General features: G+C 37.2%; 1 protein-coding gene and 1 long non-coding RNA gene across 4 annotated transcripts in view; one reads left to right on the forward strand and one right to left on the reverse strand.

Annotated features, from left to right (window-relative positions):
* Positions 1-23,855, reverse strand: part of slc2a4rg (SLC2A4 regulator) — an 82,106-nt gene that overhangs the window by 19,609 nt on the left and 38,642 nt on the right. For all 3 annotated transcript variants that reach the window (XM_067370739.1, XM_067370738.1, XM_067370740.1), the window contains exon 3: positions 6,158-6,258. In XM_067370739.1, coding sequence (XP_067226840.1) covers positions 6,158-6,258 — 101 coding nt within the window. The remainder of the gene's footprint in view (positions 1-6,157; positions 6,259-23,855) is intronic.
* Positions 19,277-23,517, forward strand: LOC137008941 (uncharacterized). The gene is made up of 3 exons (XR_010892831.1): positions 19,277-19,535; positions 19,741-19,846; positions 22,228-23,517. It is a non-coding gene; the product is annotated as an uncharacterized lncRNA (long non-coding RNA).

A 23,855-nucleotide genomic window follows, 5' to 3' on the forward strand; every position in this document is an offset into this window, starting at 1 on the left:
AAAATTAGCCCAACATGTGTTCTGTCCTATATTTACCCAGCCCTTGGGCTAAAAACAACCCAAATTGGGCTGTTTTTAACCCGGTGAATGTGATTTCACCAAGTAGAACATGTTCCTGAATCAACATACTTGTTAACCAATCAGATTGAGGGATAGGTTTATAGTTAATGTCAAGTTTAGGCTTACAACCAGGGTTAGGGAATTCTACATCACTCTTATTCACCTATCATTTCCCTCTGAGTTTAGGGATAGGGTTAAGACTATGTTTCTGGACGGGAATGTTGTTCCAGGATTAACAAAAGCTGTTGAACCAGGAACACATCACAAAATCACAGTGACCTTTTTAACCCAGTGTTTTTTAGAGTGTAGTTTAAAGTAATTATACTATAGTTCATTGTTAATTCATGTTTGTTCATAATACATTAATTAAAAAGGTAGAAAATAAAGGTACGCTATGTAACTTTTTACAATGACATATTGTATTGATCCAAAAACTCAATATCAAAGAAAAAAATAAATGTTCAATTAGTGCACCAAAATTTGGGCAACTGAAAAAAAAAAAAAAATATATATATATATCTTTTGGGCCAAAATGGTTTTGGAAGGCCGAAATCATTGACTGAAACTAAATGTTTGTCTGAATAAATCACTCATGAAAACAAGTTTGTATTACAGACACTGTTTATAATTATATAATTAAAAAGTTGATATAAAAAACTGCCTTATGTCCAAATTAAATGCTTATATACAACTATACAAAATATATTTGATTAATTAATTATTAAATAAACTTTATTTTTAGTTTTGGTTTCCAGCTAAATAAAAACTTTAATTTCAGTTTTGGGTAAATCTCTATGGTGCATCAGTGCATCAGCAGCCATGACTGTAAGATAAGAAAGGTAAAAACATAATGGCTGTAAACACAATTCTAAAGATATAACATATGTTGAGCTACACAGCAGAATAAGACTCACTGTCCAGCTGATGTTAAGCAATTATAACCCTCAACAAGCTTAAAGACATGTCAAACAACCTTGAGCAACAGTACAAGCTCTGCTGACCTCGAATGACCCCAAACAGGCAAATAACCTCCATTTCATGACACTTGACCTCTTAGGATGCTCTGGTTTCTTCCAGCATGCACAGACTTGCAATTTAGCAGATGTTTTTCATTCAAAGTGGCTTACAGTACACTAATTACAGGAACAGACTCTCTGGAGTAGCATGATTTAAGGGTTAAGTGTTCGGCTCAAGGGCACAATAGCGACAGGAAAGAATTGTAATCTAAGCAGCCCTAGACACTCTTAAAAATAAAGGCTCTAAAAAGGGGTTTTTACATAGAAGAACCATTCTTGGTTCCTCAAAGAACCTTTCAGTGAACAGTTCTAAAAAGAACCATTTTTTTCTAAGAGTGAAGAACATTAATGGGACCTATAATGCCCCTTTCACAAGATGAAACTTTCTCAAACGGATCATTTATTATAGCTTGTCAAATTTGCCCCTATTTAGGTGTGAGCCAAAACACACAGTTCTTGTGTGTGTCCCTTTAAATGCAAATGAGCTGCTGCTCTCCTTTCCAGAAGAGGGCGGAGCTTTAACAGCTCAACAACGACAAAGCTGGAGAATCTCACGCAGCCAAAATGAGGATTGTCAGTAACGGTGTTCAGCCTTACATTGTTCAAACCGGAGTCGACACTGATGGAGAGACTCAGGAAGAAGTTACAACTTTTAGAATGAAACTGGACGTTTCTGAATGGTTAGTGGATAAATTCATGTAGTTGCTGTGGAGTTGATTCATCTCATCCACTAGCATGTGTCGTCATGTTCATCTTTTGTGCAAATCTAGTGTTGAATTGACCCTCGTTTGTGAAGCAGTCCAGCGTAAATACAACAACTCTTCCTCTTCTCTAAAGCAGCTCAACATGGCCTCATACCCTTTGTTGCGTGTTCTTAGGGGCAAGCTTAATGTAAATTTTGGGGTTTGTGATGTCACTAACCCGAGAAGAAGCCCACTGACCACCCCTTTAATAATCTCAAGAACCTTTTCCACTATAAAGAATCTTTTGTGCATTTGAAAAATTCTTCATGGAACAATCAATGCCAATAAAGAACCTTAATTTTTAAGCGTGTACAGTTTCTGCCCCAGTCCTACATGAAGATTGAAGCACCACTGTTTGATTTTTTCCCCCCACATCAGTGTTTTATTGTGGTATAATCCATTTACCAAACCCAAACTGTGGTTGGTCACTTTACAAGTCCGTCAGACAGTCTCTTCCGATATGGGCAGTTCTTGGCAAGAACAAGCTGCCTTGAGCAGCAGGCCTTATGCCGTTAGTCATTAGGATAACATGAGCCACTATACTGAGCTACCGGCGGACCATATTTATTTAGTCCTCATCTGTTTTCTGGTGGGGAGGAAAGGGACTCTTGTCTTTTATTTGTGCAGCCACCATGATACAGTACAATAAGTCTTTAATTTCCCAGATGGGCAATGTGTTTGCATTAAATATATTAAAAAATGACAATGCAAAATGAAAAACACATAAAATCCAATCCCAAGGCCAATGTCCTAGATTAAATAGTAATGGAGTGTAAGGAATGCTGTGCCACTTTTTACTTAAACTGTCCTCTAGGCAAGAGTAATGAGATGTAATGATAGTGCAGGATGTGTGCTATCAACTGAAAGCATCTATATCAATGTGACATAGAAATATGACTTATGCAAATATGAACATGAGAAAACTATTTACTAATGTCCTCTGTCCAGCTGCACATTTTCATAAACCATCCAGGAAAAGGTTTAATATTCAGAATATTTCAATGTAGTGAACCATTTTCAACATTTTTTGTAGCAGTCTTTATTTACAGGCAAATCTTACTCTCACTATCGCTGACCTGCCATGTAGAAAATTGGCTTTCAGCATTTTCTTTTCTTTAAATCGCTGCACTTTGACAGCTATATATGATGCACCCTTTGTAAGCATATGATCAAGTGACAAATATTATGTACACTACCAATCAAAAGTTTGGGCTCAGTAAGAATTCTCTTGCAGCATTTATCTGATCAAAAATACAGTAGTACCATGTAGCAAATCTAGGTGGTGCTGGGGAGGTGGAGGAGTAGAATAAGAATTCATTTGGATGCGTCATGGTTATAAAGGGAAATGGTAATGAAGACATTACATTGATTGGCTAAGAATGCTTCTTTGAACGAACCAATCAGAATGCGAACAGAGTTTCATGGCTGAACTATTCATTAATTTCTTTCAAAAATATAAAATAGTCAGTCTTTCTGACTCCAAACCTTTGAACTGACACCCCAATCTCCCCTATATAACAATAAAGCATCAATCATTGATGTAATGTTGGCTAACTAATATAGTACAATAGAAAACCAGAGAAGGTCGGCTAATACCATGAGAGCTGATGATCTGAGTTCCTCAATAAAAGAGAGGGAAATCCTCCATGGAAAAGTTCAGGGGATCCATTAAAACAGCCTGTTCCTTCCAAGACACAAATGTAAGGGACTTTGGACTGACACCAGCTGTTTTGTGACACAGCTTAAGAATACTCTCACTTTTCATTTTGTTCTAGAATCTCCGAAAAGGTCAGAACAAACGCAATACAAGAACGCTTTCACCACAGTCCAGTTAACATTCAAAATCCTGCTTTTAAAAAAAGAACAATCTTTGGCTAGTTCTGTTCAACAAATCAACTGATCCAGTTCACAAAAATGATTCTTTGTTGAATCGGACTGATTCATTTCTCAAGTTTGACTCACTGTTAAAAATCCCACTCAAGGGCAAGATTATAAGCTTCTGAAGCTTCAAAGCTTTACCTATTTATTATAACTGTATGGAATACAGCATATTTTAGCTATTTTTCTCAAAACATCTTCTTTTGTGTCATATGGGCTTGGAACGACTTGAGGGTGTCATTCATTTTCATTCAAGGACAAAACAAGTTTTTGATTCAAAGTCCAATAAAACATCAATGCAAGAGCTAAATCACTTCTATTGCTGCACAATGATTATTGTCTTTTCTTCTGAAAATCTATGAGCATACTTTTGGTTTGGAAGCCATGAGCTGAAGGAAGGAACTGTCACTGCACTTACAAACCCATTTAAATGCAAGTCCGGGTTTCCTTTCATCATGCTAAAGGGGACATAAAATGGAAAACAGGATTTTTCTTGCGCTGAAACATGAGTCCGAAGACCATGTAGATGATTACATTCATGCAAAACTCCTGTCCACACAGACTATTTCGTGAAACTAATCTGCAAAAACAGCCTGTTTAGAAATCTTTGGTGTCATTTTGTAGTCCCATTTACAATGACAACTCAGCTAGTCTAATGAACAATGGTGTGATCCATGCTGAGATTATCATTACAGAGGCCATTTACATCTAGAAGTCTTAAAGGTACAGTAGGGCAAACAGCCTGTTTAACTGTAAAAGGTAGAGTAAAAATTGTAATTTAAAACTAAATTCTGACCATTTTTGGTGCAAGAAACCTCACTTTATACACTACCATTAAAAAGTTTGGGTTCAGTAAGATTTTTTTGTTCTTTGAAAAAAGTCTCTTTTGTTCACAAGGCTGTTTATTTATCAAAATTACATAAAAATCAGCAATATTGTGAAATATTATTACAATTTAAAAACTTTTTAAAATGTTATTCATTCCTGTGATCAAAGCTGAATTTTCAGCATCATTACTCCAGTCTTCAGTGTCACATGATCCTTCAGAAATCATTCTAATATGCTGATCTGATGCTTGAGAAATATTTATTATTGTTACCAATGTCGAAAAGAGTGCTGCTTAAAATTTTTGTGGAAACTATGATACATTTTTTTGAACAACATTTATTTCAAATAGAAAACATTGTTACAGTACTGCCATATTGAATTCGTTCCACACCTGTAAGAACTTCATTCATCTTCAGAACACAAATTAAGATATTTTTTTTTATAAAATCTGATGGCTCAATGATGCCTGCATTGACAGAAAGATAATTTACACTTTCATTATGCAGAAAGACATATTTAAAACAGTTAATGTGACTACAGTGGTTCAACCTTAATATTATAAAGCGACGAGAATACTTTTTGTGTGGCAAAAAAAACCCAAAATAACGACTTTATTCAACAATATCTAGTGATGGGCGATTTCAAAACACTGCTTCATGAAGCTTCAAAGCTTTACGAATCTTTCGTTTCGAATCTATGGTTCGGAGCGTGAATCAAACTGCCAAAGGCATGCCCTCCAGTGGTGAACCACTGAAATTTCGAAACACTTATGGCATAACGAAGCCTCGTTTACTGATATCATGTGACTTTGGCAGTTTGATACATGCTCAAAAAGATTCGTAAACCTTCGAAGCTTCATGAAGCAGTGTTTTGAAATCACCCATCACTAGATATTGTTGAATAAAGTCGTTATTTTGGTTTTTTTTTGGCGCACAAAAAGTATTCTCGTCGCTTTATAACATTAGGTTGAACCACTGTAGTCACATGAACTGTTTTAAAATATGTCTTTAGTAGCTTTCTGGGTATCTGAAAGTGTTAATTATCTTGTTGTCAATGGAGGCCTCACTGAGGCATCGGATTTTATCAAAAATATCTTAATATGTGTTCTGAAGATGAACGAAGATCTTACAGCTGTGGAACGACATGAGGGTGAGTAATTAATGACAGAATTTTCATTTTTGGGTGAACTAACCCTTTAATGCATCCTTGCTAACCAATCCCAAACTTTTGAGCAGTAGTCTTAGTCAGGCATTTCAATCCCTTAAAAAACTCTAAACACTGTGGCGCTATCATACAAAACATTTGTTTCGGCATATTTACCAGCAACACAGGCTTAACCAATGCCGTGAGTTTGATGCGGGACTATCTGTTTGAAATGGAATGGACTGGTTCCATTAGAACACACTGTTCAAACAACCATTATTTCTGCAATTCTGTTTGGTGGCACAGAAATCACACACTTCATTAAAGCCATTTTCTATAAAAAACATATTATAATGGAGAAAGCAGGAGTCCTTTTGGGCACTTATGGAGCTTATATGACAAGCCGCCACTCAACCTAAATGCTCTGGGATCTATCAGTTAATGGCGGCAGGCGCTAGCATGATAGACGGGGTCAGAGCGGAGTTTAACCTGAGGCACTGGAGGAAGGGTTGAGCACCAACGGGCTGGTGGACAGTGTGGTCAGGACGGTGGCGGCCATCACTTCTTTATCAGCATGACCAGAAGGCCTCCTGTTAAGAGAGAGAGAGAGAGAAAAGAGGTTTTAAAAGACCCAAATCAACTAAAACCAATTACGTCAAGCAGACCCAGATGTTTAGCGTACTCTCACACCAACATAAAACAACACACATCTGTTAGGTGGGCCGCCCAGCCCTGCATCGCTCTCTCTCTCTCTCTGCCTAAGCAGCCGTTCTCGCTCTTCCCACAGTAAACACTTCTCTCGGCCATATCGCAGCTCCCTACTGCGCTGAACTCATCACAGGTAATGGAAAATTCCAGCGCAGTAATAAACACTAACGCTCTGCCTCTGGTGTATGCCCACACAGCACAGCTCCATTATCAACTGTATTTATTCAGCGTGTGTGTGGGAGAGAGTTTACTCATGTTTGTAAATCAACACCAGGATTTAGTGTGCAGTTGAATGAAATGCCCTGTTAACTGTTTAGTGTCTTGCTCACTGGTGAGATTCAGCTGCGAGCTGTGTATTTGCACAGTATGCACATGATTGATGGCTCTTATATTGGATTGCAGTGAAAAAGAGAGGGAATGTGGGAGAACAGAGAGAGGAGAGGGAGTGAGTGTTAGCAGACATTACATTTATATATTTATGCAAATTAAAAATGTTTAAATAAAATTACTGTACATGATGGGACTGATGCGAATGCAAAAGTGGCATATTGGTTCAACAAACACAACTACACAATATTAAACAAATATTATATGGTGTTATAAACTCCATTTACTATTCTAATAATTCCAGTAAAACTTTGCTGTTCTTGTTACCAATGTTGGTACCAAAGCAAGAACTTGTTGAATTAAGTACTTTAGAAGCCTCTAAAAACACCAACGAAGAAGAAAAAAACATCATAGTGATGAAACGCGTTCTGTAGAGCAATTTGTCCATTTAGGGCTACTGTAGAAACATGGCAGCGCAAAATGCCGATTTTTGGGATAGTTCACCCAAAAATGAAAATTTTGTCATCATTTACTCACCCTCAAGTTGTTCCAAACCTGTACACATTTCTTTGTTTTGCTGAACACAAAGGAAGATATCTGGAAGAATGTTTGTAACCAAACAGATCTCGCCCCCCATTGACTGCAATAGAAGAAAAATAAATACTACGGAAGTCAATGGGGGGGCGAGATCTGCTTGGGAGTAAATGATGACAAAATTTTCATTTTTGGGTGAACTATCCCTTTTTAACATGTAAGGGGACCCACGGTGTATGTAGATCATTCTAAAGTCATAAAAACATAACGATTCAATATGTAAGGTCTTTATACACCACTCAAAACATAGTTATGTGTGTTATATTTGTTTTGTTTTTTTTTGTCAATAGATCCTCCTAAATATTACACACTGGACCTTTAAGGCGAGACACCCCAGGTGAATAGGGTAAAAACATAACTAATAGATATCACCATTCTTCTCCAACTGATTGATTACATTAAGAATTGCAAAAAAAAAAAAAAAGTTTTCTGAAATGTTATGATTAAATATGCAAATGAGGTGCAAATATTTGCTAATTAGATTACAATTATAGATCAAAAATCTGAATATTAGATAAAGTCCAGTTCAAAATTCTTGTTTAATTTTTTGGACATATTAAAGTAAAAAAAAAAAATTCCAGAGGGGATTTTAGATATCTATTTTTATCGCTCCATAAATCAGAAAATACTATCAACAGCCAGAAAAAAAAAAAAAAAAATCACCATTTTTTTTAGGCATAAAATGTATAAAATCATGCACATTATGTATCAACAAATCCCTCTGTAAAAACCTTCAGAATATAGATAGGAATAAAACTGTAAAGTTTGGTGTAAGTTCTGCTGAAATGGAGATTTCTGACTCAGAGCAGGAGAAAAAAAAAATGTGAGAAAACAGCCTTTACTGTAATTGAAATCTACAGGCTCAAATAGATAAAGTGCTGTAAAATATACACTTAAAAGGTATTTTGGATGTTTTCTTTCCACCAGTCAGAAAAAACACTTTATGAAAAGCCAAAAAGCGCAAAATCTCAAAATTGACAGGTTTTGACAGGTTAAATTAATAAAACTAAAACTACTAAAAATACATTAAAGGGTTAATTCACCCAAAAATTAAAATTCTGTCATTAATTACTCTCCCTCATGTCATTCCAAACCTGTAAGACCTTCAAAGCTTTACGAATCTTTTGTTTCGAATCAGTGGTTCAGAGCATGTATAAAACTGCCAAAGTTACGTGAACCATAGTGAACCATTGAAATTTCGAAACACTTATGACGTAACGAAGCCTTGTTTACTGAAATCACATGACTTTGCCAAACCACTGATTGGAAACAAAAGATTCGTAAAGCTAGTTAGTTTTTTTGGTGCACAAAAAGTATTCTCATCGCTTCATAATATTAAGGTTGAACCACTGTAGTCACATGAACTGTTTTAAATATGTCTTTAGTAACTTTCTGGACATCTGAAAGTATTAATTATCTTTCTGTCAATAGAGCCATCGGATTTGATCAAAAATATCTTAATTTGTGTTCTGAAGATGAACGAAGGTCTTACAGCTGTGAAACAACATGAGGGAGAGTAATTAATGACAGAATTTTCATTTTTGGGTGAACTAACCCTTTAAAGCAAGAAGTATTTAAAAAAAACTAAAATTAATACAGTAGTACAAAAAATTACTAATATTATATATATATATATATATATATATATATATATATATGACAGCCCTCATCCCCACTCATTTTACATTGTATGGATAAGTGCAGCCTGGATATTCTGCAAAATATCTTTTTTGTCTCACAGAAAAAAAACAGCATTAGAGTGAATGAACGAAATTTTTTTGGGTGACCTACTCCTTAAAAGTCAACTACCTATTTCAACATTTGTAATTATGTAATGTTTTGCCACGCTATAGAACCATGGGTTATAGAGCCATTCTGGTAATGAGATTCTTCCCTCCGTCTGATCCGCTCCACCCTGAACACAGCAGCACTGATCTAAGAACAGAAACCGACACAATGCTAAGCTGTGTCTCTCTGTTATATAATCAAAAAAATCCCACTCACACTCCCTCGTATTCCCTCATATTCTGGGCTTCTACCCCCCCGCCTGCTTTGGCAACCCAACCAGAGCAAACTGGTTTGGAGTCGCTCTGAAAGCCAAGCCCAGAGACTTGGCAGGGCTGTCAAACTTTTTTCCTTTATCTGGGTCAACTTCCAAAAATCTTTCTATCGCTAAAAAAAAAAGCAAGCAGAGGATTAGAAGCAGACAGAATAAGGAACATAAATAAAATATGAAGGTTTTGCCTCGTTTTTAGAGAGAAGAGAGAGAAATGACAAAGACAGATTTATGCAAAGAGAAAACCGCAAAGTTTTGGAAAAGAGGAGAGTAGAAACTGTCTGCTTTCAGAGGCGAAGAAAATGACAAATATTATAGATGAGGGCAGCATGCTGTTTTTATTACTCTGTGTGTGTGTGTGTGTGTGTGTGTGTGTGTGTGTGTGTGTGTGTGTGTGTGTGTGTGTGTGTTGCTTATATAATTTACTACATATATATTCTTATGTAATACCAAAATTCATAGCCTAGGAGATGAGCATTATCCACCTCCAGTGAGTGTTTTGATCAAGACTGTCGGAAACACACCTACATATTTACACTGAATAAATGCATCACACACACACACACACACACACACACACACACACACACACACACACACACACACACACACACACACACACACACACACACACACACACACACACACACACACTTACTTAGCCATCTAAATTAGACTAGATAGACTGTGTTTTTAAATGGAATTAATTATAATTACTACATTACATATTTGCTTTATACATGCAAATAACATTATTTCCTCAATTATGAATATTGCAATACTGCAAATGAGAATGTCTCTAGATTACCCTAAAGGAATTTTTTGTAAGATTTGTCCCAAGTTTGGGAGAATGTTGTGCTTAAACTATAACTATTTGCACAAATTTACCAATATATCTACACAGGGATTAGACTTTTATTGTCGTTATTTGAAGATGAAAAAAAAAAAAAAGCTTCAGAAATCTAATATGTTGATTTGCTGCTCAAGAAACATTTCTTATTATTATCAATGTTGAAAACAATTGTGCTGCTTAATATTTTTGTGGAAACTGTGATGATTTTTTTTTCAGGATTCTTTGATGAATAGAAAGTTCAGCATTTATTTGAATTAGAAATCTTTATAAAACATTATAAATGTATTTACTGTCACTTTTGTTCAAATTGATACATTTTTGATGAATGCATCATTGCTTATGAAATATGTACGTAACATATAATTTATATATTTAGATGCTATTTAGTCATTTTAGCTCCAAAAAGTAAATCCACACAGTCAAAATGCTTCGGTAAAGAGAGCGAGGGGGAGCGTATCACAGACTCGTGCAGATTCAAGCAGCAACACTGTTTTCTCTGAATGTTTCCCTCCCACTCTGTTTCTCTCACACTCACACACCGCCTGCTTTCCTGCCTTCCCGCTTCTCCACGCTTTTCCCGAAAAAGCTCTTTATCACATTCAGCTGTATGATTCATAAGTTACCATATTCACACACACACATTCAAAAACACGCAGAGAGGGACTTAATAAATCTGTGAATGTGTGTGTGTGACTGTGAGATAAATCAGACTTACTGGAATCTAGATTGCAGTGATACGGTCAAATGTATATAACTGTTATGAATGAAGCCACATGCTCTAATTACTCAGCATTTGCAGGCCTGTCTAGATTTTAAGTGAGCAGAACGACGCTACTAGACTACTCTCTTTACACATGAAGGGGACTACACTTGTTGATTGTAATGGGATTGATCTAGTTTGGTCACATCACGGTGCGTATTTGCAAAGCGGACTCTGTAAATGTGTGTTCACGGACAGTGACAGTAGCTCCTTTCACACATCAACCCTGGTAAATTACCGTAAAATTTTCCAGTAAATAGACAAATGTGTCGTTCACACAAGCAATGGCATTCTGTCTTCTTAGATCTACCATCAGTACCAAAACACCGGTAAACTCCACCTGGATAAGAAGCGCTTTAGTTTCACTATAGACCAGGGGTCTCAAACTTAAATTGGCGGGGGGCCGTTTCTGTGATTGACACCTCATAGGAGGGCCATATTTACATTCAAGCGCAAGAAAGTGCGACATTTTAGAAAATTTACTTTCCTTTGCATTATTTCTCATTTACATCAAATTTGCCTACTAAAATATCTTTATACCTATACTATAAATATTTTATTTACCATACTAAATGTAAACAGCAGTGTCTCTCTCATTGTTACAGAGTGTAATATAATTATATAATACTATTAAAAATAAAATACTACTAATATACTATTAATTGCAATAGTCTGGTGCAACTTCTCACATCCAACAAGGTGCATGGAATAAAAAAAAAATACAGTAATTTAGGAACAAAACCATCAACACTTGTGGTGTGGAGGGGTAAGAAATAAACACTGGAGCTATATATATATATATATATATATATATATATATATATACATATACTTTATTTTGCCAAAAAATAAAAATCTCTCATTGTTACATACATTATTAATTTTTAATATTTAGTGGAAGTATTTTCCCTTACTTTATGTTAGCTTAAATAACATTAAAATTTTGCACTGACCAACACTGTACTGAACAAATACAATCCCTGAATACATTTGTACACTCTTCTGTTTCTTGAGAGACACCTCGCAGCGCATTTGTCTATGCATCGGTAACGTTTAATGGCTGCATCGGACGCGTTTCGGTGGTTTAAATCGACACTCGTGACTCAAAGTCGAGTGCTTTTACTGTAATTTGGACAAGAGCGCTCATAATAGAAGCGACGCGGTTGAGAGTGCGGCTCATGGTTGCATAGCAACGACAGACGCCACTGGAGCAAAAGCGCATTGGAAAGAAGGAGAATGCGGCTCGGCCGCTTATTTGACGCGATATGTGAATGCCCCCATAGAACGGCGACTTTTTCTTTGCATATCAGACAGGTAGTAACTAGAGAATAGTAATAATAATTTTATGAAAAGTAATGTGTTACATTACTTTTGCGTTAGTTTTTCCTCATCTAGGCTGAGCTTGTTTGTTTTTTTAATAACAACAAAAACAGTTCTATTTTTGGAAAATATTAAGGCGCTTTCAAAACCGAACTGAATAAGCCTCAGGCTGAAGGAAATGCATTTTTACGCCTGAACAGTAGAGGGCGCCGCTCCAACAAACCTTTCAGATGTGCTGCCATTCTGGATTAAAGAGGAATAGGATACAGGGGAAGGAAGTTCAACACTCTTATTTCTAAATCTAATCTAAAGTCATTTTTGCTTATTAGTATCGTTGAATTCGATCATTGAAGGTCAGCAGCAAAGACATTGGTTAATAAAGTGAGGTGAAATACATAAAGTATATTTGTGTAATTTAATATATTTATTATAACAGGTTTGTGTAAAATTCTGAGATTGCATTTCACTGTTTTTAATCATTTTGAGGACAACTGAACATTTTTGTGCAAGTGAGATGAGTAAATGCATGTTCACATTTAGTCTAGAACAACAATAACCATCATGTTCACATAGCACACACCACGCCTCTGCACTTTTCTGTAAATTTAAAAATGCGTTACTTTACTAGTTACTTGAAAAAGTAATCTGATTACGTAACTCAAGTTACTTGTAATGCGTTACCCCCAACAGCGGAACCCAAATTTGTCGTGCTTATGATCTACAGTTTGCTTATGATCTGCAATTTTTCTCGAGAGAAACCACGCTTGTGCATTTTTTTTCAGATTCAATCATAAACTAGCGCATTGCATATAATTTTCAACTAAACTGGCATACAATCTCAGCTTTAGCATCATCACTACAACACACCCCTTATGGCACTGGTCCTGGCTTCTGTTCACACAGGGCATGTTCTGGGACTGATCCCAGCAATGTTACTAGATCCCCATCCCAGGATCGATCCTAGAATCAATCCTGGGACGTGTTTGCGTTCACACAGTGTGGTTCACTTGAATAAGAGTGAACGCCATCCAAAACTTGCCACGCACCAAACAAGGGGACCGAGACCCCTGAAAAGGTGGGTCTCAGTCCGCTTCAGAGCCTAAAATGGACAGATTGCACAACCATACTTGGTTCTTCTTGCCATAGTCATGATGTTGCCCATTAATGTTCGGTACAGGCATCAGTACTGCGTCTCCTTGCAGCTGATATCTGTTTGTGTTTATAACGAATGAATTCCTGCCGCTGTTTTGACTCCTTTACACGTTTTATAAGCACTTCTCAGCTGGTAAAAATACCCTCATATGTAAACACATCAATGAGCGCATTTAGTCCAGCACAGCAACGTTTTGGATGTTCGGTAAGTTCCGTTGTAAAATAAGCATCATAAAAGCTGGGTTTTCTTGTATCTTTAGGTTTAGTGTTAAAAATGGCAGTGTGAACGCTAATTGAACCAGGACTAAATGGTTAGGACCTAAAGAACCAAGAGAACTGATCTACAAGTGTGAACACCCCGTAAAAGCAGCTGAGCTTACCGTAAACGGCTCCGACAGAGCTTTATAATTGGCCCAAAGCAGACTACTTACATTAGTGTGTTCTGACCTCATATGTACTCAAACCGGCAGTTCTGTTCTTTGTTCATACACAGCATCTTACTGGTAATTTACTGGTAATGTTACAACTTCTCATACCAAGAAATTGCCAGAACTGCTGTACTGGTATTTTTGAAAAGGTCCCGTTCACACATCATCTCTTAACGGTAATTTACAGGTAATTTACAGGTAATTTACCAGCACAGACTGCGTGTAAAAGGGGCTAGTGATTCAATCACTGGACTTCAGCGTCCAGCTGTAAAAACTGGCCTGGGCCAGTGAATTCAGCAACAGCCTAGTCGCAGGGCCCGTTTGTATTCCCCTCTGCACATCTATGGCCATATTCCTCCAATCTAAATCCCACAACCCTGAGGAAATAAAGATCATGAGTGAAGAGCATCTTTACTTGAGTTTCTCTCTTGGTTAGTTCTAAGTTACATTAGCTGTGAAAAAGTAAAAAAGTGAAAAAGCAGCTGTGGTTTGTGTTGTGTTACAGCTATGTGCCATTGTTACAATGCTGTGATGACAGTTTTGCGGTGGCTTGTGGGAAACAGATTCTGGTGAGACTGAGAGGCTGCCTGTAAACACAACTGAAGTTTTCTGTTTGATAAGTAGAGAGAGTCAAATCTATTATTATGAATATACAGTTAAAGGGATAGTTCACCCAAAAATGAAAATTTGATGTTTATCTGTTTACCCCCAGGGCATCCAAGATGTAGGTGGCTTAGTTTCTTCAGTTGAACACAAATGATGATTTTTAACTCCAGTCAAATAATGGGAGTGAATGGTCACACAATTTAAAAGAGTCAATAAACACGCACAGACAAATCCAAATTAAACCCTGCGGCTCGTGACGACACATTGATGTCCTGAGACACGAAACGATCGGTTTGTGCGAGAAACCGAACAGTATTTATATAATTTTTTACCTCTAATACACCACTATGTCCAACTGCGTTCAGGGTTCGTTTAGTGCGGTCTGATCGCGCTCTGACAACGGCAGTGATGTCTCGCTCTCATTGAAGTATATGCGCGAGACATCACTGTAGTTGTCAGAGCGCGATCAGACCTCACCAAGCGATTGCTGAACCCAGTTGGACATAGTGGTGTTTTAGAGGTAAAAAATTATATAAATACTGTTTGGTTTCTCGCACAAACCGATCGTTTCGTGTCTGTTATAGATTGTGTGACCATTCACTCCCATTATTTGACTGACAGACATCAACGGTTGGAGTTAAAAATCATCATTTGTGTTCTACTGAAGAAACAAAGTCACCTACATCTTGGATGCCCTGGGGGTAAGCAGATAAACATCAAATTTTTTTTATTTTTGGGTGAACTATCCCTTTAAAGGGAAGTTCACCTAAAGACATAAACATCTTTTACTTAACCTCATGTCATTCCAAACTGTATTACTTTTTTTCTTTTCTTTGGAACAGAAAAGGTGGATTTCTGGAGAATATCCTAACTGTTTTTTTCCTCATTTCATTATAAAGAAAGTGAATGAGGACTGAGGGCCCTATTTTAATGATCTAAGCGCATGGCCTAAAGCGCACGGTGCAAGTTCACTTAGGGCATATCCGAATCCACTTTTGCTAGTTTAAGGACGGGAAAAATGGCCAGTGTACCCGGTGCACGGTCTAAAAGGGTTGTCACTAGTCTCTTAATAAGCAATGGGTGTGTTTTGGGCATAACGTGCAATAAACCAATCAGAGCCTCATCTCCAATTCCCTTTAAAAGCCAGTTGCGCTTGTTCCATGGCGCATTTGCTATTTACATGGCGGAATTTGCAAGCGGAAAAACTGAAAGCTTGTCTAGCGAGGAAACGGATCTGCTCGTGCGTGAGGTTAAAGGGCACGCAGACCATCTATGGGACAAGCCAGATTCCACCAAAGCATTTTTTTCTTCATGCACACAATAATAATCTTTTGCATTGTAATCCTTTTATTTTTAATATTTGGCATGTTTGTGTGCTGCTGCGTCCGTGTGTGTAATAAGCAGAGTGTATGCACGTTGTGCACCCACATATAGGCGCATGTTACTAACGCCCTCTTTAAATAGCAAAACAAATATTGCGCCATTGACTTTAGACCAGGTTTCAGTTGGTCAATGGCACAGTCTATTTCAGTTGCCTCAAAATAGAAAAACGCCAACAATGCACCTGAACACACCTTATTTTCAGACCAGCACGCCCATGGGCGCACAAATGGGCGCAGATGCATTTGCCATTTAAACAACGCGGCGCAGGACGTGAAAATGATAATGCGTTGGGCTGAAACTAGCAAAAAACACTTATTTCACGCCTGGTGCCACATTGCGCCAAGTGTATGATAGGGCCCTTAAGCTTTTAGGCTTCAAAAAGGAAGTAAAAGCAACATAAAAGTATCATTATTGTGGTTCATACAACTCACAGTATATCTCAAGCCTTTTGAAGACATATGATTAAGAGACTAAACATTTTATGACAAGAGTCTAAAATTTAAGTTGTGCAGTCCACTTCTACGGTGCTGTTTTATCTGTTTTGAAGCTTAACAGTATCAGTCTTTATTCATTTTCATTTGTGAAGAAAAGAGCGAACAGGATATTCTTCCAAAGTTCACCTTATGCTCTATGGAAGAAAGGAAGAAAGGAAGAAAATGAGAGCGAGTAAGTGATGACAGAATTTTACAAACCAAAAATAAATAAATAAATATTCCTATAAGACAGAGAATTATGCAAAATTATAGGCATCAAAATGGCTATTCGAAAAGTTATAACTGCTGTATTCACTCTTAGAAGAAAAGGTTCTATACAATAACCTTAAAGGATTCCATCAGGTGCTTCATATACAGAACCTTTTAGGAGTTCCCACCACGGGATCATTTTATGGATTTAGTTTTAATTAACGAATTTTAATTTTAATTGAATTAAACATCTCATAAACATACTTTATCACTAGAAAAAATTTAACTCCATTAAACATGAAAGTATTTAACTTTTTTTGGCATAAAGCATTCTTTTAAAATTGAATGAACTCTATAATTCTATACAGAATCCCATTGAACATTACTTATCTAAGTTTAGGCCTATATAAAAAATAAATCAGACATGTTGATATTTTATGTTCTATTTTGCCATATGAAAAACTTACCAAAGTAAGTAGTACTGTAATTTCTGGCATGTGAGAGTCTGCAACCCAACTCTTAATAGTCAGATTTATCAATGACCCCATGTGTTTTGGATGAAGCTCACGGGAAACTGGAAATTTTGTGTGGTTATACAGATCATTTTGAGCCTACAGGTATAGATATATATTTTTGTGTTCTGTCTTAATATGTCTGTAAAAGTTTTGAGTATCTGTAAAATTGTATGTGTGTAGTTCTGTGTGTGTGTGTGTGTGTGTGCAGGATGAAGCAGGCAGTGAGAAGCACAGCTATAACTCCCACGCCTCCAAAAGCTACAGTCTCCGCCCTGCTGGCCTGCTCTGTGTGTGTGTGTGTGTGTTTTCTCCTCCCCTCTAACCAGGGCCTGGCTGCACATGTTCACTGATAGAAGCTGAAATAAACAGAACCGGCCCTGCCTGATAGCACTCTAGAGAGCGGCTCCATTACTGACGAACAGCCACTATTGGCTGGAGTAAAGCCAGCATCTCACTGAGAGGGAGCGAGAGAGAGAGAGAGAGACCCATGCTGGATCTCTGCCTCATCATGAAAACAATCATTTCAGTTACATTACAATAAATCAAAATAAATAAACATCATTCTTCATTTTTCTTTATTTCTATAATACATATAATACACATAACACATATAATTGTAATATGTATATATGTTACAATTCAAAATAACTTCTCTGTTTAGTTTTATTTATTTTTTTCTGAAAAGTCATGTTAAACCTGTGCTGCTGCAGGGGCTCTACAGCAGGAAAGAAGAGAAAAACAATTAAAGGAAAGAAATACGAGAAATATGTAGTGAATAAGTCTTCTGTGTTTGTGGTCAGACAGTAAACAGATAATATTTATCTGTGAGGAGGACTGTCATACTGTCTCTGAGCGTCTGTTTACAGGACTGTGTGGATGTGGGTCACCTCACTATTTATAACCAACCTGTGTGTGTGTGTGTGTGTGTGTGCCTCTGTCAAATGGGGTGACAGTGCTTACCTTATTTACACACACACACACACACTCACACACACTCACACACACACACGTTCGTATTTGTGAATTGTGGGGACATTTCATAGGCGTTATAGTTTTTATACTGTACAAACTGTATTTTTCTATCCCCCTACACCAACCCTACACCTAAACCTACCCATCACAGGAAACTGTCTGCATTTTTCCTTTCTCACAAAAACTCATTCTGTATGATTTATAAGCATTTTGAAAAATGGGGACATGGAGTAATGTCTTCACAATGTCACACTCTCCTTGTAATACCTCTGTCATACTCATGTCATTATGCACATTTGTGTCCTGATATGTCACAAAAACACACACACGCACACACACACACACGCACACACACACACACACACACACACACACACACACACACACACACACACACACACACACACACACACACACACACACACACACACACACACACACACACACACACACACACACACACACACACACAGCTGATCCTTATCCTTTGGCTGTGGAAGTTCATTTGAAACATACTATGGGAAATAAAAAAAAATTGTCTGTGACAGAAAATCATACACTACTGTTCAAAAGTTTGGGGTTGGTAGGATTTTGTAATGTTTTTGCAATAATCATATGCTCACCAAGGCTGCATTTATTTCATCAAAAATATAGTAAAAACTGTAATATTGTGGAATATTATAAAAATAAATAAATAAATAAATATGTGTTTTCTATGTGAATAAAAATGTAATTTATTCCTGTGATGGTAAATTTCAGCATCATTACTCCACTCTTCAGTGTCACATGATCCTTCAGAAATCATTCTGATATGATGATTTTATGCTCAAGAAACACTTATTATTATTATCAATGCTGAAAACAGTTGTGCTGCGCGTTAGTATTTTTATGTAAACTGTCAAACACAATTCTTTGATTAATACACTGTAAAAAAAAAAGTTCATGATTTGTTATAGCAACATTTTCTTTTGTCAAATCAACTTCAATAATTAATGTGGTTCAGATAACAAAATATTTTGAGTTTCTGTTGATTAAACTAATTGCCTTTGTTGTATTAACTAAAATTTTTAATTTCAGGGAACTCAAAATTTTAAGGCAACCAGGTAACTTACTTTTTTAGGTTAAACCAACAGTTTTTTTTTTTTACAGTGTAGAAAGCTAAAAAGAACATTTATTTTATTATTAGAAATCTTCTGAAACAATATGAATGTCACTTTTGATCATTTTAATACATCCTTGCAGAAAAAAGTATTAAGTTCCTTCCAAAAAATGGTGTAAATTTGAAAATAAACAGTTTTAGAAAATGAGAATTTTTATATAAATGAATAAAAAAATTTTGATTCTGCAGTATTTCAAGGTTACTAATCAAATAAGTAAAAACTCAGTCACAATGATCATGTGACTCTGTACAGTCAGTCGGATGTTCAAGCTCAAGATGTTTGGATCTTCATGGAGAACATGATCGTGATCAGAGTGCTGCTCTGCCAAAGAGAGTTGAACCAAATATTGAGTAAAAAAAATTATCTTTTTACTTATATTCTTATTCTTTATTTGATATGATGATATTGATATGATACTGAAAAAAAAAAAAAAGCTAAATCTGAGCATTTTTCACTACTGGTCAGACTTTTAAAGCCCTACTGTAGATCACACTTTCATTGCGCTGCCTCATGCATTTGTTTGGTTTTGTCTCTCTTGCGCTGAGTGTTTTTCAGGAAGCAGATATGTCACGCCAACTGGCAGAGATCCAGAAAGAGGAAAGCTATCTGGCCTGCAGAAAAGCGCAGAAAAGCACACAATGAGCGCTGAACATTGTGAGCGGTATGCTAAAGTTAGCAGCACACACGCATATCATTCTTCCTGTGGTATGTTGGATGACACTCAGCCCCCTGTTTGACACAGACGTGCAGTTTTCTTCAAAATGTTGTCCTGACTGTTGATTCAGGACCCTTTTATGACAATTTTCTTAAAAGATAATTTTGACTTGTCCCTTAGTTTGTAAATACAAACTCAACTCCCAAGACTGTAGTCGTTTGTAAAAAGGGGCAGAGTTTATCCAGACAAAATGATTGGAGGAATCTGGCATACGTCACCAAAGAGAAGTTCCTGTTATGACATTTGGTAACACTTTATTTAGTTTGTCCATTCAGACATTCTACCAACTATAAGTAACTTTGCAACTACAAGTCAACTAACTCTCATTAGAGTATTAGTAGACTGTAAGGTTAGGGTTAGTAGAATAAGTTGACATGTACTTGCAGAGTTACTTATAGTTAGTAGAAAGTCTAAAGTTGACCATCAAAATAAGAATTATGCAGTCAAAAATATGTTAAAATTAAACATATGCATGGATGAAGCATTCACAATAAGACCAATTCTGTCATGAAATCTCTCTGGAAATTGGTATGTAATAGAGATTGGCATGGTAATGGATAAGCCTATGTTAATGTATTTGGTCTTGATGGAATAGATGTTCTACACTGCTGCAACAGAACAAGACAGAGACTTGCCACTGCCAATACATTCACAGACACTGCTGTGAGCATGTAAGACATGCTGGTGCTGCATATGTAACATACATAAGTTAACCCCTTAGCGGATCTATGCAGGTGGAGCTGGGGAAGGTGTAGGGTTTCTGAAAGCGCGCTGCAGACTACTAACAGCAACACTACCGGTATTTGTTTGAATGTTGAGCCGCTGATGCACAGCAACCAATCAGCTGTAAGTTAGACCTATCAGCCTATGCCATCTAGAGTTTCATGCCAGAACTAGGTAATAACATGCATCTAGAAAACAGATTTGCATTTAAAGCCAACTTTTGTCAGTCAAAAAGTGTCGTTTGAGCTGTCAGAATTTTTTTTAAAAATCTAGTTAAACATTTAGATACATGTTTTGACCATTTATGTGTGTCTTTGTCAATGTTTTAACAAAATGAGGGATGCATCCATAGATGTTGTCCATAATAACCCATAATTAGGGATGCACCGATGTATTGGCTGCCGATATTTATTGGACGATTTTTGCTCAATTTACGGCTGTAGCAGGAAAAACGGTTTATAAATTAACTGTATGAAGGCACTGAGCTGTATAATGTCTGTTGTGTAATCCTAGTGCTGCTGTCTACGCTTTAATGTTAATCAAAGATCGCACACTACTCTTGACTAGAAAACTTTTGTAAATTAAAGGTACAATATGTAAAATTTTTGCAGTAAAATATCCAAAAACCACTAGGCTAGTGTTATATATTTTGTCCATCTGATTACAAACAATATCTCTAATGTTTTCAACTACTTGTAAATCATGAGAAAGTTCCCATTCTAAACAGTGACACGGGGCAGTGCAGTCGCCTGTCAATGACGTCAGTTACCCTTTGTTACCGCCTTTACTGACGTAGAAACCACATGACAAAAGTGCCGTGGACAAATGCGGAAGTAGTGTCTAGCGTCCAGCAAACCACTAGCTTGCTTCAAGCAGTTCCTTATTTACTTCTTGCACGTTTTATGGTGGATTGTGTTACTTATTTATGGAACATAATTACTGTTTACCATCTGCCGCTGGTTCTGTCGACAAGGACAGCTCCCGTAAACTCATGACCGGAAAAGCGGAAGCGGCGCCGGCGACTGTGTCATAATAAAAGTCCCGCTGCTCGTGAGGCGTGTGTTGATCAATCGCTCAAGCTCCTCGTTCAGCTCCCGCAACACTCGCTCCTGCTCTGCTTCATACTACAGTAACGTTAATAATCGCATCCACGAACATGAGTTCTTCCAGACTCCAATCCCTATTCTTTTGCACCGTCCGTTGAGATGGAGACCACATGTCCCAAGTTTCCGCTCTAACACTTGGCGTCATCCAACTACGCCTTTGTTTTGAATAGGCTTCTAGCGACCTAGCGGAAAAAAATATCACAAATTGTACCTTTAAGCGTCAGCGTTAGTTCAGGCAGGCCTCATAGCCAAGCTCCGCTATCAGCTGATTCTCAAATTCCAACCCCACCCATATCAGCTGATCCAATTTCTATGGACTCCATTGGCAACTCTAAAATAAGGCGCATTACTTAAACGCAGCTTCCGTTTCTCTGCCTGCTTGGCTGCTTCCACTGCATGCTGTTTGCAACCCACCTCCTCCCCAGCTCCTCCTTAAACTTGTGTATAACTTAATCAGTGTCATTCTGTTGTCATTGATGCATGCTCTGTTCTCAATAGGGGGATTTTCTGCTGCTCTCCCAGTTAAAAAATGGGAGGTTGTCCCCAGAAGCTGCTGCTGTTCCCGGTCTTGGCTTTCATGGAACTCATGAAAGGACGGGGAATTTAGAACAGAGCCATACCGCCAAATTGTAACTTTAGCAAATATGCCAATAAAAAAAAAAAAAATTGACCAAATTTTGTCTCTTGTACTTTTTGACTTAAGTGGTCCTGACTGAACTTTCATAAGTTCAGTTATATAATGAATAATGACCAAAACTACTAATGTTTTAAGTTTACTGCATTTGTTTTCACTCCAAAAAAAATAAATAAATCACCACAAAAGCTAAACAATACAGAGCACAAGAAGTGTGCATTAAACTCTCTCTCTCTCCAGTGCATTATCATCAGCATACAGCGAATTACACAAAAGCACTTATTACAACTAAGTAAATAAACACATACAGATCTTATGCCTTTATGGGGGATGCTTAATAAACAGACAAACTTTAAATCTGCAAAATAACTCTGAAGAACTGCGTGCTCTCCCGTTAGTCCGTACACTAGAACACCAGTCAAAATAAGAGTCCTGTCTTAGTAAAGGAGATTGATCTCATACATCTGTTACAATAAAGAAGGATTAATATGTATTTATACAGTGAAGAATATGCAGTGCTATTTTACATTTGTTTACTTTATTTCTGTCCATGAAAACGTTTAAGCCTACCTAAAAAGCACTGTTTATTTCATATATCTTTGTTCTGTTGTCTTTATGTAGGCCTGCTGCATGTTAAATGGATCCAGTCGATCTTCATTAAAAATTGTTTGATGATGCAGCAATAAACCTGCTAGTATATTTTAATGTAGGTGTTTTTGAACTTTGCTTATTTAAAACATGATCAAAATATTATCTATTTTGATGACAAAATTTCAAAAAGGAGAAGAAGTGACAAATATCATTATTGGTATCGGCCAATAATTGTTTGTTAAAATCGGTATCGGCCTCCAAAAATCATATTGGTGCATCCCTACCCATAATATTCCTTTGAGACATGTTGCTCCAGGCATGCATGTCCACTGTTGGTAATTAGAAATACTTCAAACTGCTGTGAGAAGAGCACATAAGGGTCAAAACTGCCGTCCCACGGGCTGACCTCAGATGAAACTAAGCATGAGAAAGCAACCGCATGCACAGCAGGACTAGTCATCTGGGCTAGTTATTAAAGTAGCGTGCCAGGGTACATCTGAATGCCCTTTCTTCTGAATTTTTGTGTCTATTTGTGCTTTTTTTTAATGCATGTCAGCCAACCGTCCTTGTTGTGTCAACCAGGGAAGGTCTTTGAATAGTGTGTGGGAAGCATGTTTGTCTCTCGCTCTGAAGTCCACCGTGTACGACCTTGGCAGAGTTAGAAAGCGAACAAAATTCCTCCCTCTAGCTGGCCAATGTTTTCTTTTATTCATTTCTTAAGCACATGTTAACATCTGAAACGTTTGCAGTTCCACGTGAGCAGTGAGTGTTTTATACATGATCCCTCTCTGACATGTGTTTTCATTTGTCTCCCTTCCCCTGTGACCCTTCTCTCCCACTCAACCCTTCATTTTCACTCCATCCCTCACTTTCGCCCGAGAGAGACACCTCCCCCCATACC

This window comes from Chanodichthys erythropterus, chromosome 20, assembly GCF_024489055.1.
Source record: "Chanodichthys erythropterus isolate Z2021 chromosome 20, ASM2448905v1, whole genome shotgun sequence".
Classification (NCBI taxonomy): Eukaryota; Metazoa; Chordata; class Actinopteri; order Cypriniformes; family Xenocyprididae; genus Chanodichthys; species Chanodichthys erythropterus.